This window comes from Anneissia japonica, unplaced genomic scaffold (genome assembly GCF_011630105.1).
Source record: "Anneissia japonica isolate Jap-2015-1 unplaced genomic scaffold, ASM1163010v1 scaffold993_len1110182_cov180, whole genome shotgun sequence".
NCBI lineage: Eukaryota > Metazoa > Echinodermata > Crinoidea > Comatulida > Comatulidae > Anneissia > Anneissia japonica.
This window is the reverse complement of record NW_022749760.1, coordinates 339,096-355,678: the sequence shown is the minus strand read 5'-3', so window position 1 is coordinate 355,678 and position 16,583 is coordinate 339,096. Positions and strand designations below refer to the sequence as shown.

The window sequence follows — 16,583 nt, the reverse complement described above, 5'->3', positions numbered from 1 at the left end:
CATATGTATATATACTTTTTAAGTCATGTATCATGCATAGGAACGTTGATGCCTGCAAGGCTCTGGTTTTGTTATGTATACAGTATCCTCAATTCTACTTATACCGGTGATGATTTCGTTGAAAACAGTAGTAGAGTAGTAGTAGATTTTTTCACATGGCGGTGAAATTCCCTGTCCTGATTAAGCACTTTCTTCCAATGTTTCGCTGCTAATCTGCAGCTGGGGGTGTTAGACTGTTGATCTTTAAATCCGTTCCCAAGTTGGCAACTGGTGTGCCTTTTATATATGTAGATACTGCTCCTAATATGATATAGAACTCCAAATTTTTTTCTCCAAGGGATGTTGGGTCCTTTGGCGCTACCAAAAGTTTGTGTAGAGTGTTGTGTGGTTTGAATGATTTAGTAGATCATTATTATTATTATTTTTGCAAGCCAAATTGTAATTATTCTTTTTGTTTTCAGTTTGTAAATAAGTTCAACGTACTCTACGATAGACAAGGCATTGGGCGGCGTATGCGTGGTCTATTCTTTTGAAATCCTGCAATCTTGTACAAGAAACATCTTTGCTGTTAATATCATCATCATCATCAGATCAACAATCACATTGTGGAAATTTATTGTAGGTTACTATCATTGATAGGCTAAGAAAAACATCTTTATATTATTTTTTAAAGCTGGCTCTTGTTTTTATTTATATTTATGATGATATTAAAGTTTGATATTATTGAATTTGCCAAAGGGCCTCTGTGCACTTCACATTGTCAACATAATTATTAGAACACTCAGCTCTCAAAGGGAAAATATTACAGCTATTAATTAGCACGGATCATTAAAAACGATCCATTGCCCACACATCGGGGTATTGCCTATCACCATCGGCTGCGGTGAGTGCCCAGCTTAACCCTACGAATTACTTATACTCCTGTGTGCAGAAAATCAACCATAGGCAAAGTGCCTTGCCTAAGGATTCAAGTAAAATGTAGAAGTTTGAACCTCCTACTACGAATCATAAACACTCCAACTCTCTGGTTAGGCTAATAAGCATTAAAAATATTTTTTTTGATTGCTTTTTCAGAGAATTGAGATAAGCTTATAATATATTACCGTAAAACCTTGAGATGAAGCCCATCACGAATTGAAGCCCCACTCTTTAGTTTGCAAAATTAGCCTCGACAGAAGCCCATGGGCTTCTTTTTGAGATAGTACAGTATATACACTGTACATGAATTTTAAAAAACAAAATCAATTAACAAGCTTGGTTTATACAGTAGTTTAGGTGATTTAATGTCAGTTAAATACACTCCATGATACAGATTGATGTTACGGTGGCCGTATTTATTGTTTTATAATGCTCATTTTGAAAAGAAGCCCATCTCGAAAGAAGCCCATTTAAAGTTTGCAAAAGAAAGAAGCCCAGGACTTCAATTCGAGGTTTTACGGTTTTTGCATAGTTCCCTGATTTGTGGAGAATAAAGTCTGAAATCAGTAAAACTCGAACTGTTTCAATCTCTTCTGGCTCTCAAAAAGACTTGGTAATTATAGCAGCATTGTGAGTTCATCCCTAACTGTGAAGTTTTTGTTTTGTGTGATTTGATGTTGCACAATCTCCCCTGCCACTCACGGTTAATAGTTAATCATCATTCCTGATAATGACATAATTAATGTCGAAATATTGAATCCCGACCCTATGGCGTGCATTTCGATACTTGGAGTATGTATTATACTATCTTATCTGAGCTTTCGGTAAGTAGTTAAGGTACTGTAGTTGAAAAGAAAATGGTTGACACAAATTTTGATGAAAAGAAAATTGGAAAACAATCAGCTTTTTCATAAGACCAGCCAAATGCAAGTGAATTTGAAAAAGTACTGCATATAGGATGTTTGAGAGTGGAAGACAAATCAAATTGGGTGTTTCTTGAAAACCCAGGGGTGGCGCCAGGATTTTCCCAACGGGGGGAGGGAGGCCGATGCCTCGACAAGGGGTCAGATTTCCCCGACGAATGCAAAGTGGGCGTGGTCGAGCTTCGATTAAAAGGTTTCGGAAGTGGTCCTGGGGGGCGAAGCCCCGAAAATTTTGACAATTTAGGGGTTTCAAAGGCTTATTTAATCAATTTTATAGTCTACTAATATGTAGAAAATACATGTAATTTTTTTTTCTCCCGGCGAATTGTGCTTTTTCTCCCCGACGAGGGGCTGGCACCACCCCTGTGAAAACCTAGGAGCAGATGGCATAAGTTGAAAAAGCTCCTCAAAGCAATGGCAATTAAAATAACGATAGAGTAAACCGAGGCAAGCAACGTTGCGCTGATGAGCCAAAAGTTTCAAGATTCCAAGTTGGATCAGTTTTGGAAAGAAGTCTCATACAACCACCCTACAGTTACAAAAATAAACAGTAGAAACTTCAGCATATTGAACCTGGTAATCTAAGGATTGTGGTTGTGGGGTGGAGGCAATCCATTCTCTTTTATGATGCTCATGGGCTACATATTGACCGACGTCTTAAACGTCTCATCCGAAAGACCGTGTGCAAATTATAACTTGTATTAGCATACCAGTGGCCAACCAGTTTAGCCGGCTAAACTACCGTACTCGGGCGAATAAGCGCCCGGGCGCTTAAAATATTTTTTGCACTTTCTGAGGGGCGCTTATGGAAATAGATGAAAATCGAGGGGTTCTTATGGGAAATTATTAAATTCAAGAGGCACTTTGTGAATGAAAAAAATGATTATATAAGGACATTACGAATGGTGGTCAGAAAAGATAATCGTCCAAAGAACATGGCTCATGACAAATGCGTGAATATTTACATTACAGTAAAATAGCAGATGCTAGTGGTTAGCTTGTTGACCATCGGCCGATTGAGATTAGCAGGATGGCAGGTTCATTGTATTTTTTCTTGAAAACTCAGATGAGAATGTGCTAAATGTCGGAGAAAAAAGTAGGACATAGGCATAGACAATATAAAAAGATAAAGTTGGAATATACTGTCCAGGGATCGGAGCTCCCATCTGTCCAAGAGAAATATCTCATTTTGATATTGACCGAAGAAAAATGTGTTTCCACTCTACAGCTCAAATCATGCCAACAACTGATTGGATTATTGACTTGCTAAAAAGAAAATCTTATGAGAGGGGCGCTTATTCAAACGGGCGCTTATTCGCGCGAGTACGGTAAGCTGCTCTAAGTTGTTTATAGCGCCCCCTATAATCTCCTTAACTTCTCCAAAAAATTAACTTCCCTTTGGACAGATCAATATATGTAATTCAGTTTTCACTACACTTTAAAATATCACTTAAATGTTTAATAAAAACATTTAGGTTTTTGAATGACTAAAATATAAGTGTACCTAAACGTAGGCTAATTAATGAATGATTATCAACTCTTCTAGAAAGTCGGAAGTTACTCGTTTTCGTCTTATATGATGATAGACAATACAGTGTGCGACATGCAAATGTACTCCGTAGTGGAAACTTATTCGCCCAATCAAGTATGTTTTATCAATAATGAAATTCGTACGAATTTTGCGTTAAAACAATTGAATAGGCCTACTACAATTTTTAATGTTTTAAATGAATGATCCAACAATAGGCCGGCACAAGCACGTAGCCTAATTACAAAATACTACATGCACAGGTTACCCTAAATGAAAATTTCTGTTCTTAAGTTTTTATATTACTTCATATGCAGTCTGTGCAACTTGAATAGCATTGAAAATGAATTACCCAATATATAATGATTTCAGATCCCACCTGTACGATTATATTTTCCAAATCAACCCATCCTTTGCAGACTCTAACGGCAAATTAAATTTTTTAATAAGCAATGGCAACCACTGTTATAGGGTAGCTAAATTTGCCTACCAAATTATCTCCTTACGGCAGTCTATTGTGTTTAAGTAAATCATATTTTAAGAAATGTTTGTATATCCTGTTATTAAAACATTTTTAATCGTGTTTTTTGCTTGGATTTTAAAAATGTCCTGTATTTCACTCATAAGCCAGAATTGGCTGGTCTCTGTTTTAATCTGAGAATGTGAAACAAATAAATAAACTAAATATATACGCATGGCAGAACAGACGTTTGTATTTTTTGTTAATTTCTGAACAGACGAAATCCAATTCGACCTAGCTTCTGTATGCTGGTTGAATCAATTCTTTAGTAAATTTATGTTTTGGGCTTAAAAATCTGTACTAACGAGAGGAAGTCGGCACCCATACCTCACGATGGAGAGACGCAATTAGATTAGATGATCGATACGCGTTTCCCGTGTAGACGCAGCTACAACGTCGCCTCGCTATTCACTACGCTTTCCATTCGAATCGAAATATTAATTTAAGTGCATTGTATCCTCGCCTCCTTTGTGATATGAAATTAATGACGACAATATTAATTACATATCAATCAGCCGATTTATCACGCGGGAGTCTATAGGTTTATTAATCGTAGAACTGTGTCTGGGGTCCATAAACGAAACATTAATAATAAAATAAAGCCGGCACATGTATAATAAAGTCTACACATTTTAATGACATCACAACAGTAGATACACACTAATAAATGGAATCACAAAAATACACTTGTATACATTCTAAAATTTTAGCTGTAATACAATTATTATTTACAACAATTGCAAAGGTTTTAAAACTTTGAAATGACAGCAAGGTAAAACAATAGTTGACGGTACAGTACTGGAGCTGAAACCACCTTTCTCTTCAAAAACAGTCACTAAAATGTTTCTGATATTTTAATACCTAATTATAAAACACAAACAGTAATACATGAATAAAAATTAAAAAATATATATATTTAATGTTGAAATCTATACTTTAAAATAACAAATGTTATTCGTAGTAGGCCTATAATCACAATAGTAATAATAAAAATATTTGGTCTAGTTAAAAGCAGTATTTTAAATCTATCATTACATTGATGAGTATCAGTTTATTATTCATTTTTATCACTGTATGTTAAAACTTGCATTAACAAAAATCAAAACGGCATTGCTTCTAAACGCACTGCGCGTAATTTCATTGCTAGGTCATTTCCTGGCAACTCTTTACTGTTTTTCTAATACGCGTTTTCATCAAGTGGACATCTTTGAAAACAGTAGCATTCCTATCTAATCCCTTTGGTAATTATGCTGCTTCGCATGTCATGCTTGTTTTTGGAAGTTGTTTTCTTCTGTTTCTCTAAACCCTCGAAGGTTCGCCACAAGCGCAGAGTCTCGTCAGCTGCAGCAGACATGACCTTTGTACCATCAGGTGAAAGACACATGGATAATATCCGGTTTGTGTGACCTAATCAATCAAAGATATACATAAATCAATCATTTTTTTTCTCAATACCTAAGGCAAGCAGGGGAATGTACACAGAAATGTAATAATTATATTGCAAAGAAAATTGCTGTTTGCTGATTATCTAACACTTTTTATTGTTCAACTTCAATTTGAATCGCTATTTCACTGTCTTTGTCATCATTTAGGAACTGAATTATCGTCATCACCAACACCAACACCACCAGCACTATTATTATTGTCATCATCTTCACCATCTTATTTTTTTCACCACCACCAACATTTTTATCATCGTCACCATCATAGTCTTGAGTAATTATTTAGTTTAGTAATTGTTTATAAGTATCCTACCAGATCCAGTTCGGCGGGAAAATTAATTTTGCCCAAAAGGCAGATGAATATGGTAGAAAAAGATTTGCTTTTAGGTACTCAAATTTTTTTGGATGCAGGTGTAGATAATTCTTGTTAATCTTAATTTTTTTGTTGTTTGTTTTTGTTTTAAAAAAATATATATTTCGTTGTCATTCACGTGATTTTTAATGTTCTATGCGTATTTGGCTCTCTGGGAGGACGGTAACCCGGTATAAAGAGAAAAAAGAAATAAATGTAGGCCAGCTATAGAATCCGACAACCTTGTTTTACCCGTATTTGTGACGCACACGCGAGAAAGGCAATGTACGCCATGACTACTAATAGTACAGAATGAAGGGCTTGAAATTGACGTGTAAACAATGCAAACGCAACGAGGTTTGGCGTATACGTATGCGTTGGCGGGGGAAAGAGAAAATATTGAAAAAGCTGCATCTGAAGCGTTACCAGCAAGATAAAATGTTATGATAAGTGATATGAGGAGTGTCATTAATATGAACAATAATACAGATGAAAGTATGAGCTTAACATGTGACCTTCGAATAAATGAATTATCAGAGCCATGGATGACGTTTACGCGTTATAGTTACGAACAGTACCGTAGTTGCTGCCTGTAAATCCTCATCAATCATAACCTATTTTTAGCGTTATTTACCCAACTTAAAGGAGACTTTCTCTTGAGCTTAAGTAATAACAATGCGCACAGTTCAGCGAGCGCGTATACATGTAAATGAAGTTACGCGGTGTATCTCATCCAATCAAAACGAAGAGCTTCGAATGAATACATTTTAGTCGAGAAATCTATTTAAGGTATTGTGTTCATCTGGTGCCAACGCGACAATGCTGTTTAATCCTTAATGTTGGTCCATATCTTAATCGATTAGATAATCACTATTTTAAAAACATTTACTGTTATTGTTGTATTTAATTACTTTGTGTAATCAATCATTGGGAATCTCGTATCCTTACAAAAACAATAAGTACATGCGATAAATCTCAACTACTTAGTAGAATAACCAGTGTATCTGGAGAACGAGGATTTTCTCTGTTCATTTCATAACCTTTACGAATAATCATGTTGGTTATTAAAAATGTTTTCCATAATGATTTAGCAGTTACGTCATCATCCCACAAATAATACACAATGAAATAAACTTTTTTAACTTCAAAATAGGTTAATGGAACAATACCTTTAAGTTCTGTAACTTTAGCCATGGTGGGATATTTCCAGATTGTAAGTTGAAACTGTGAGTATCCATGACTTGAAATCAGCTCCCGGTGTTCATGGGACCAGAGCAGAGCTGACACCTGCGCAGTATGAGCATAATTAAAGAACGAACGAATGGATGGACCAATAAATAAATTAGTAATTCCATGAATTAACCAATCAACTAATAAATCAATCAGCCAACCAATCAATCAAATACAACCGATTAATCAGTGATTAGATCAATCAACTAATAAATCAAACAACCAACCAATCAATCAACCAGTGAATAAATCAATTAAGCATCAACGAATCAACCTCAATTTTTCTATTAATATCTAGTAAATCATTTTTTCTTTTATCCCCTTATCATAAAACGTAGTTACAGATACCTTAATGTACATCAATGTGTCTTACGATAAATTGAATTTTAAAAACCGTTGAGTAAAACACAGAAAATTCTAGCTCTTCAATAGTTGATTTAAGAGGGGGTGGGGGCTATTTTTTTCGAAATAAAAAAAAAAGGAAAAATTGTATGCAGATTTAAGTCTGAGTGCGCCCTTTCCGACCACCTAGAGTTTCCATAATCATAACTTTTCTGACAGCCCCATCCATGGTGGGGCTGAGGTCGGTGGACCCTCTATTTGTGGCAGTCACCGACTGGGACCCCCACTATTACAATTCCTGGATCAGCCACTGCAGCATCTGAAAGTACAATGTGCGCTCGAAAATCTAGTAGGCTATCATGCCAATAAAACTAGCATGCATAGAACGACTGATCTCATTTTGTTAAAAATGTTTTTGACTTACTTGAGAGTTTGTATCAACATTATTAAGAGAAGACCCTGTGTTGCAGTTCCAAAACCGAATGTGTCTGTCTGCCGTACCACCACCACTAGCAAGTAAGTATGGTTGCCATGGACACCAAGCCAATGCCTAAAATATATTAAAAGTTACATAATACATTTTTAGTATGATTTTCGTAGTAAAATTCTGTAATAAAATTATTTCGATCTTGTGCTTCATGGTAATCATTGAAATGAGGAATTCAATGTTTTCATTTTATTTTTTAATGTTTTATAAATTATCTATTTATGCCTAATTAATTTGTAAACAGCATTCCTCATTACCACAGCAAGAAAGTACATTCTACCGGATCCGAAACTCGATTTTAATTTTAAAACACTAGGTTTATTAATCTTTTGAACAAGAACATTCAACAGTTTAATTTTACTGTTGATGTACTTTTCACCTAATTTATGCTGTATTTAATTCAATTTCATTCATTGTAAAGTTGTTATTCTTTGGTATAATATTTGGTTTTTCACTTGGACTATACATACATCCAGTAATATTATACCAAATAAAATAACATCATACAATATCGTAACTATTACCTTAACTGCAGCTTGATGTTGAGTGAAGCTATGGATAGGAGTGGTGTCGTTCCCTAACCCACCACCCCAGATATTCAATAGATTGTCGTTGCCCCCACTGGCCAGATACTTGCCGTCGTGACTCCACTGCAGTCCGCATACCTCTTGCGTGTGGTTATTCAGAGTAGCAATTCGGTGGTCCGCGATTCTCACATCATGCTGGTGTATTGCGCCGCTCCGTGAGCCACTATTTTCAAATAAAGTTCAAATATTAAGAACCTTATTATTAATAACAATGAATTTTATTTAGATGCCTAACGTCAACACAACGAAATCAACGATTCAAAGATGGAAGACGGTAATGATCTGGCGGGCATCGCACCTTACATTTCCGGAAATGGATGCAGTGTTGTACTTGTTTTGCTGTGCATTTGTGGTCTGTAAGTTAGGTTCAAAGTTTTGATTGGATTTTTAGCTGTGAGATACACCGAAATATAAAACACCAAGTCAGAAGACTTATTTCTGGTGGTGAACTGGCTAATACACCAGAAGATAACTTTCTACTCTACTATAAAATGTACTGCGTTTTTTTTTTAAACATCCACATGAACCATACAAGTTTTATTGTCTATCGGTGAGCATTGAGGCCATTTCAATATAAAGCACTACATAAATTTTGAATTATTAAAGGGTATATGAACATTGTGGTTGAGTAGCTGGTTCGTTAAACAAGAGTTGGAAAGGTTCTTACATTATTGTTCCTCCCATTAAGAAATTCATTTTGTTGTGAAGCATCTCTTTCGAACTAAATCATTGGGTTATTCGACTGGTTCATTTCGTTGAGTATTATTTTCATTCGACTGGTTCGTAAAAAGGACTTCGTTGACAACGAAAATTAACGTAACCAGAATGCGTTAATCAGCGTTAAGTTATGTACGTGACCAAAAAAAATAATGACCGATTGGTCAGTTTAGCAACAACATTTGCGTTAATATAATTTAGATTAAATTTCAGAAAATAAAAATTATAATTAACAGAATTCAAAAACTGGATGAAAACATTTTTTTACGAAAAACCCCATAGTGCCAAAATCTGAAGCAGCCTTGATTACGCAGCGTGTATCACGGTAACTATGCAGCCATTTTGTTTTACCAGTTTTCTATTCGAATGGTCGTCTTCGTTAAGTAGGTTTTTACCACGGTGGGCGTGGTATAAGGAAGAACGACCAGTCGAATACGGCCATTATGTCAAACTAAGCATACCTGGACAGAAGAAATGAGTTCCATGAGAGCGAACCAACTCTTGCTGCGTGACCACTCATTGTTCGTAGGCATTTTTCTTTTTCGACGTCCCATAACTGGAATTCGGAAAAACAATTTGTAAGTGGTGATGATTCACCAAAAATTGAACAGTTTTTTTTTTATATCGAGGCCTAAATAAAATAAAATTACATCAGTTGTATCAAAACATTATATTACCACCTCCTTTGTCAACGACACCATCAAACCTCTCGTCTCCCGTCATAATTTATAAAGTTATTAGAATTATAATTATCATTATAACTGTTATCAATATAACAATCATAACCACCATCACATTATCATATCACTACTTTTGGCTTCATTACACGTTCCAGCTTCATCAACAACATCGTCATCTTATTGTCTTTTATCACACCATCACCATTACCAGCAATTATCATCATCAGCATCATGAGTCATCATGTCATTATCATCACCTTCATCGTCATCATTTTCATCAGCATCAATATCATCACTCTTATATGTTCATTAGCATCAACAATATCAATAGGATCATCAACATCATCAACAACGACAACATCAACAACGTCGTCTTCAACGCCACCACCACAATCACATTGTAATCATTATAATCATGATTATCTTCATCCCCATTATTGTCATAATCATGCCCGCCATCTTATTCATCATCTTTAGCACCACTATTAAAAGAACATTTTCTTGTTATCTTCACGTTTTTAAATATGTAATTATTTTGTTAAAAATTGATGCAAAATTGTGTAGAACACCAAAGGGGACAGGAACGTTAACAGTTAAATCTAATTTTAAAATTCACACCTGCACTTGTCCGAGTGAGTTGCTAACGGCCAAAACATTTCCTTCGGCTATCCACGACACGCACGACACGTATTCGTCTGGATTTTCCATTTGCAGAAGATGAGTTATTTCGCCATTGTTTGCGTTCCATAGATACACTTCGTTGTCTAAACCAACGGCTATCAAATTCTTCAATCCCCAGTCCATCAAAGTGAGATCTTGACACGAAAACAAAAATGTAAATTCTGAATTACATTACACTTTATTTTGACTACACGTTGTCGGTCATTTAGGCACCATAACTGTATTTAGCTATTTCATTCGTCTGTCCATTTACTCAGTAATTCAATGTTAATTTGAAATTTAAAGCGTGTAGGTTCAAGAAGTCATAAAGCTTTATGACTAAGCAAAGAGATTGACATTTTCTTCACACTCAAATGTAGGCCACACGCCCTCCAAGCACTTTATATAGAATATACCTGAGGTCTTTAAGGCCACTGCATCATTTGTCGTCTAGCTGGAATAAAAAGGGTCATTACAAAGTCAAAGTTTTAATAATAATGATTATGATGATAAATATGATGTTTATGATGATGGTGATGAGAAAAATGATGATGGTGATGATGATGATGAGAAAAATGAGGATGGTTATGATGATAAATATGATGATGATAAATATGATGATGATAATCGTGATGAGAAAAATGAGGATGATCAGATGAAAAATATGATAAAGATGATGGTGAGGATAATTTTGATGAAGAGGAGAGGACTGCAGTGGATCACAAATAAACGACCTCACCAATATTGTGACATAAATGCTTGGATATAAATTGAGACACATATTTATCTTTACAATTCTGGAGATTTTATTCAAACTTACAATAATCGTCTCGAAGTTGCGGTGCGTCCATGATTCTGTCTGCATTCTGTGGTATTTGTCGGTAACTTTTACATTTGGTTGTGCTACCGCAGTTCGATGTGTACAACACTTTCAAATTGTTGGAAAACCCTAAAACATGTAAATATTAATAAAGTATTTAGTATGTATAGTGGTTGGCAATGGCAAATTGGGAAATTCGTTTAATTTGATTTCTTAACCTAGTTACAGTATCTATTGTTATGTTAGTAATGGGTTCTATTCATTCTTCTCCGGCAGATAAATCTGTTTATTTCTATCTCATCAATCGGTGAATTGTACATGCCAAGGTTGGATATAAACTAATTGAGGGTAAAAAACGTCTGTTACCTGAATAATCTGAATCCAATTCCTCAAAATAGAAAATTTAGCGAGAGTTACCAAATCGATCTTTGTTGTCTTAATTAGAAATGGGGACATGGGACAAATGGCTTTAAACTCTCTTCTAAAATGAGGTGTACAATGTGTATTTTAGATTCAGAGAAACAACTTTGGAACCAGCAACCAAAACATCTACATGAATCAGAAAACACACAATCGTTACCCTTAGTTTTTAACCAACTCACGCATTGTCATCTCTGTAGCATTTTTCTTATATAGTATGAAAACGTTATTCAGGCTGCTTGTTTAAAAGTTAACTTAATAGGTCTACAAAGGTAATGGACTAAGTAACTTTAAAACGGTTTTACCTTCTGGAACTCTTGGGGCGTTTTTCTTAAATTTAAGGATTTTTGATTCTTGTACCGTGTTGTCATTAAGCAAGTGTGCCATAGTCGATGAGTATTTTTTGTTCTGCTGTTGCTGGTCTTCATCTCCACTTGCCTGGCTTTCTGGACCACTTGAATTTTGACTATTCGAACCAGCAGTCAACTTAAAATTACTCACAGCCATGTTAATTTCTGAACGATTCGGAATAAATCTGTTGAAAGAGTATCAGTTTAATATCATCAAAGGTTCTTCAAACCTAGTTGCTAAAGAGTGAAAAAAAAGTTATATCCAGCCTTTTCAAGTCAGATAATCTTGCTTGAGCACCTTTAAAGCTATGTCAACACTCTAAAGTTTAATGCGGAAAATATGTGATTTGCTGAGAGTAAATAGATATAATTTCTAACACCATGCCCATGATATAATATGGACATAATAAAACAAATTTGTCACATAAAAATTCCTTGATATTGTGGATAGAACGTTAGTCAAGAATATTATATAAAAATGATGAGAATCATCAGCTATGTTATGATCAACTATTATAATCACATTGTATTTGAGAACACTTTATCATTACAGATAAAATTATTTGGTGTTGCCAATACAATTATTCGGTTTCTTGTTGAATAAAATATATTTTGACTCATTATAATACAAATCTCATCCAACAGTTATTTATTATTATAAAATTAGTAATAGCATTTGGAAGATAAGGAAATCAAAACTAATAATAAATGAGAATTAGAACGTCTCAAAAGTGGTAGTGATACTTATGGTGCTGTGCTGTTTACCAGCCTTGTTAAGTTCCATATTTGTTTGATGCCTATTGAAATTTTTTCAAATTACAAGATGAAAGTATATGTTACGTGTAATAACTTTAAAACTCCATATGGGGTTAACATTGGAATCGCTTTAGTTGTAAAAATTAATATCCTGGAATAGGCCTATGTTGAATATACACACATGCAGGGGCGCTAAGCTTTAAGGAGAGTACACTTGTGATGGCTGTGACACAATAGTATAGGTATTTTCTGAAAACATGGCTCTATCTGTGTCCTTTTGTTTCAATCAGAATTTCAGAACATCATTTATAGGCAGGTAGTAATAAATACATCAATTAGTGTGATGATTAATTTAAAAAACGTCAAACTCCCATTAACAATTATATTGACAGTTGACATCTAGCAATTGCTCTATCATGTGTCAGTTCACTTTGTAAACCAAATAACACAGAAACACAGCGGTTGACACTACACTACTGGCTTAACCAGCAATTAATTGCAACAATTCTGGCAATAACTTGTCAATTCATAAGTCTAATTTTGTGATTATATCTGCCGTGACCTATGTTTACAGTTTTCATTGAAGACTTTATTAAGCTCAAATTTGCATTGTCGCATGTTTCAGCAATAACTAGCCCGGTGCGCATGTCACGTACGTACCGATCTCCTTGGTAATTTACTCCATGGGCTGGAGTCTTCGATTTTCCAGCTAGGGGCTTAGCTTTCCCCTGAGATCTCATCGGCGTCTTCTTAGGAGTTTTGTTTGGAGTGAAGTTGTTTTTGTAACTGCACCGTCGAGATGTCGTCTTTGGTGTTTTTAGTTTAGACAATCGGAGTGGTGACAGGGCTAGATGGTTAGGGTCATCTAGAAAGAATGTATGAATATAATAATGTTAGTTAACGACTTGTTTCAATTCAGACCAAAAAAAAAATAATCATCATGATGAACAATATGATCACAATAATTGCCATCATCGTCATCAACATCATCGTCGTTGTCATCGTCGTAATTACTAACATCATCATCATTACAATCATCATCACCACTGTCAACTTCGTCATCACCATTATCATCACCCTTATCAGCACAAATTTGGTTGCTTGTCTTTGACCTAATATTAATTATGCGTACAGTTTCCTGTGAATCAGGTGGTTCTGAGAAGAATTGGGTTTTAAACTGTAAAAAAAAAAACCACCGAACTCTTCTATTAGATAAATATTTATGAAAAAAAGGGGAAAAAAAACATTAAAACGTAGTTTTTATCATTTCTATTACACTTTTGAAATATTATCCTATTTTTCAATGTCTACCTTTATCCATTGCTTTCCGTTGCCATCGGGGCGCAGGACATCTTAACATCGGTGCGTCTAACTTGACCAGGTCATTTATGGTGGACTCAAATTGAAAGTGCGCCATATTTTAACAGGCGACAATTCAGACGGTGTTTGGTCTGATAAGCAAAATCAGAACAGTATCCTAGTCTGTATGTAAAATATAGTTTTAAATACCATGCAAATAATATAAGATGTTTAACTCAACAATGAGTTGAAAATATTTAATTCAATCCTTAAATTATTCTGATTTGCTCGCCAAAAATATAAATTATAAACTGTTTATAAAGTCTCTGAGTCTTAGGGAGGGGAGCTGTTGGCATACATTTCACGTAAAGATGTTGTTCGTTTCACGACTTTTCATCAATCAAGGTAATAATTTATACAAAACTACTTAGCAATCCGATTTTAATTTTCCAATCACATCAATTGCATTTCTAGGCCATATTGTTAGTAATCACACAGTGCAATCTATATTGGTTAATACTTAGCATTTGATTTGGTATAAATCATAGAATGCTAGAAACGTTTTCCAAAGTGTGGAAAATTCAATGAAAAAAAATAAAATAACCTTTTATCCTGTACAATCTCAGTTAAGATAAAGAACTTGAATTGTAAATCGACAAACGTAGTTTACTTTGCTGGTGGACACTTGCAGTGTAGAGACACGGAAAGTGATTTGCTTCAATGGAATTTATTCCCACCTGCATGCAATCTAGTTCCAGGTGGTGGCGCATGACTGTCAACTTAATCAGTCAAAATAGCCTTGAAACCTTTTTTTAGCTTTTGCCTAAATTTGTCGCAGTATTAGTGGTTAACATACAACAATAGAAGTTACGAAAGGTAAATAAATATTTTTGAGACATATGCCAAGTGTTGCAATCAACATTACAGACAATTAGATTGCTATCCCTATTTTCAAAATGAGTGCGTCCATTTCTGAAATTCTTTCTGCAAATCAAGATATACGATATCGGAGGAAAACGGGTAATTAAAGCATGTTGGCCTGTAGGTATATCTGTTTAGATTTCTCTAATGTGCCTGTTTTTATTATTTAAATGTTAGAATATATGTTTGATGGATAGGTGATTTTAGATAATATTAATAACGTATCGAACAGCCAATAAATCTGCTATCAAGCAATCATAATATCTCAGGGACAAATTACTATAGCAATTTCACCATCATTGGAATGCAAACAATAGCAGAAAATTGCATTTAGTCTGTACAATAGCCAAGGCCTGGAGAATTTCAAAAGGCTTTGTGCTCGTCTTAAGAGTATATACGTCACCTGTGTAATTTCTATTGAATGATTCAAATCCGGCGAGAATAGATGAGTGTCATAATTCTATAGAAATGAGACCATGTGCATTGAGAGTAAAAAGAAATTGTGCACAGGGCTAGGTGTCATCAATGAGTGCCGATAGGCTATCTATTGTGTCATCACTCCACTACTGTCATTTCATTCTTCTCAATGGCCTTTCTATTGTATTAACCAAAGCTACCATTTTCATTTGCTGAGCATCCTCTGAATACCATACAATAATGGAAAATTATGCCACTCAAAATTTCTATAGCATAAAAGAATACCATTCAATAATAACTAAATAAGCCGACAAAAGCTTGCTAGCGAATTCACAGACCACACATTCACGACAAGCCTCCGTGTCGCCATATTGGAATATTACCTGATGTTTTTAAACACCAATTCAGTGTAACATGAGGAAATTATATTTGATTTTTTTATAGTAAAATCTGATCGCGTTTAATATCATGCGTATTGTGTATACACGTGCTATAACGGATATTGAGTGGGGACGGCGAAGATGAAAAGTGGACCTTGCTGTGTCTGATATCTCAAGCCTATCTATATACAAGGTATTTTATCTAATGATCTAATAAATCTTTATTGATGATTTTTCTCGATTAATACCTGCTTCTTTTCTGGGTACTCCCGTTATTATACCATGTACTTTTTAATTCTCTAACTTCATAATTGTGACAAGGTTTTGAAGAAATTATTGAATAGGCCTATTATTATTTTTTAAATTATTTATCATGTGAGTAGGCAGATGGCTAAATTTAATATCATATTTTGTACATAAATATTTAATATGCTTCTCGGGCATGCATAAGTAATGGACATCATAAAATTTGTCTCAGATAAATAAATTAATTTCTAGAATTTCTTGTTGATGTTATTACTCCGCTGCTACTCATGATTTTAATAAACAATGAATTGTCAAATAGGGTAGCTTAAGTTATATAGAGATTTAATAATTATACATGCTTATATATATATTTTAATGCTAATTAATAATAACAACAATAAGAAATGATGATGATAATATGGATAAGTTATAATATAAGTTTATATACATATATATATATATATATATATATATATACAATTTATTTGTGCAATGTGAATATGTGCGTATATCAATATTTAAAGAAAATCAATATTAATTTACAATAAAATTAAAATTTAGTGGATTATATATACCGCCCTCATAGAG

General features: G+C 34.5%; 2 protein-coding genes across 2 annotated transcripts in view; one reads left to right on the top strand and one right to left on the bottom strand.

The window, feature by feature from the left end:
* LOC117121191 (COP9 signalosome complex subunit 6-like) overlaps window positions 1-737 on the top strand; it is a 7,902-nt gene extending 7,165 nt beyond the window's left edge. Inside the window, exon 8 of the mRNA XM_033266305.1 lies at window positions 462-737. Within this exon, the coding sequence (XP_033122196.1) occupies window positions 462-533 (72 nt within the window). The 3' untranslated portion in view covers window positions 534-737. The remainder of the gene's footprint in view (window positions 1-461) is intronic.
* Window positions 738-4,710: 3,973 nt separating this feature from the next.
* Window positions 4,711-14,783, bottom strand: LOC117121178 (cell division cycle protein 20 homolog). Its single transcript, XM_033266292.1, has 11 exons — window positions 14,636-14,783; window positions 14,044-14,214; window positions 13,393-13,597; window positions 11,932-12,161; window positions 11,207-11,335; window positions 10,345-10,541; window positions 9,508-9,602; window positions 8,267-8,492; window positions 7,680-7,805; window positions 6,853-6,970; window positions 4,711-5,296 (listed from the first exon to the last, which is right to left on the bottom strand). Exons 2-11 carry the CDS (start codon window positions 14,147-14,149, stop codon window positions 5,115-5,117), a joined length of 1,614 nt encoding a protein of 537 aa, XP_033122183.1. The 5' UTR covers window positions 14,150-14,214; window positions 14,636-14,783; the 3' UTR covers window positions 4,711-5,114.
* Window positions 14,784-16,583: the final 1,800 nt, after the last annotated feature.

Bases quoted from the DNA above. Each gene is read 5' to 3' on its own strand.
- LOC117121178 (XM_033266292.1), bottom strand. From the start codon at position 14,149: ATGGCGCACTTTCAATTTGAGTCCACCATAAATGACCTGGTCAAGTTA. The intron at 10,542-11,206 runs GTAAGTTTGAAT...TTTCGTGTCAAG, and splicing joins GCAACTTCGAGACGATTATT to ATCTCACTTTGATGGACTGG. The intron at 9,603-10,344 runs GTGTGAATTTTA...TCCGAATTCCAG, and splicing joins ACTCACTCGGACAAGTGCAG to TTATGGGACGTCGAAAAAGA.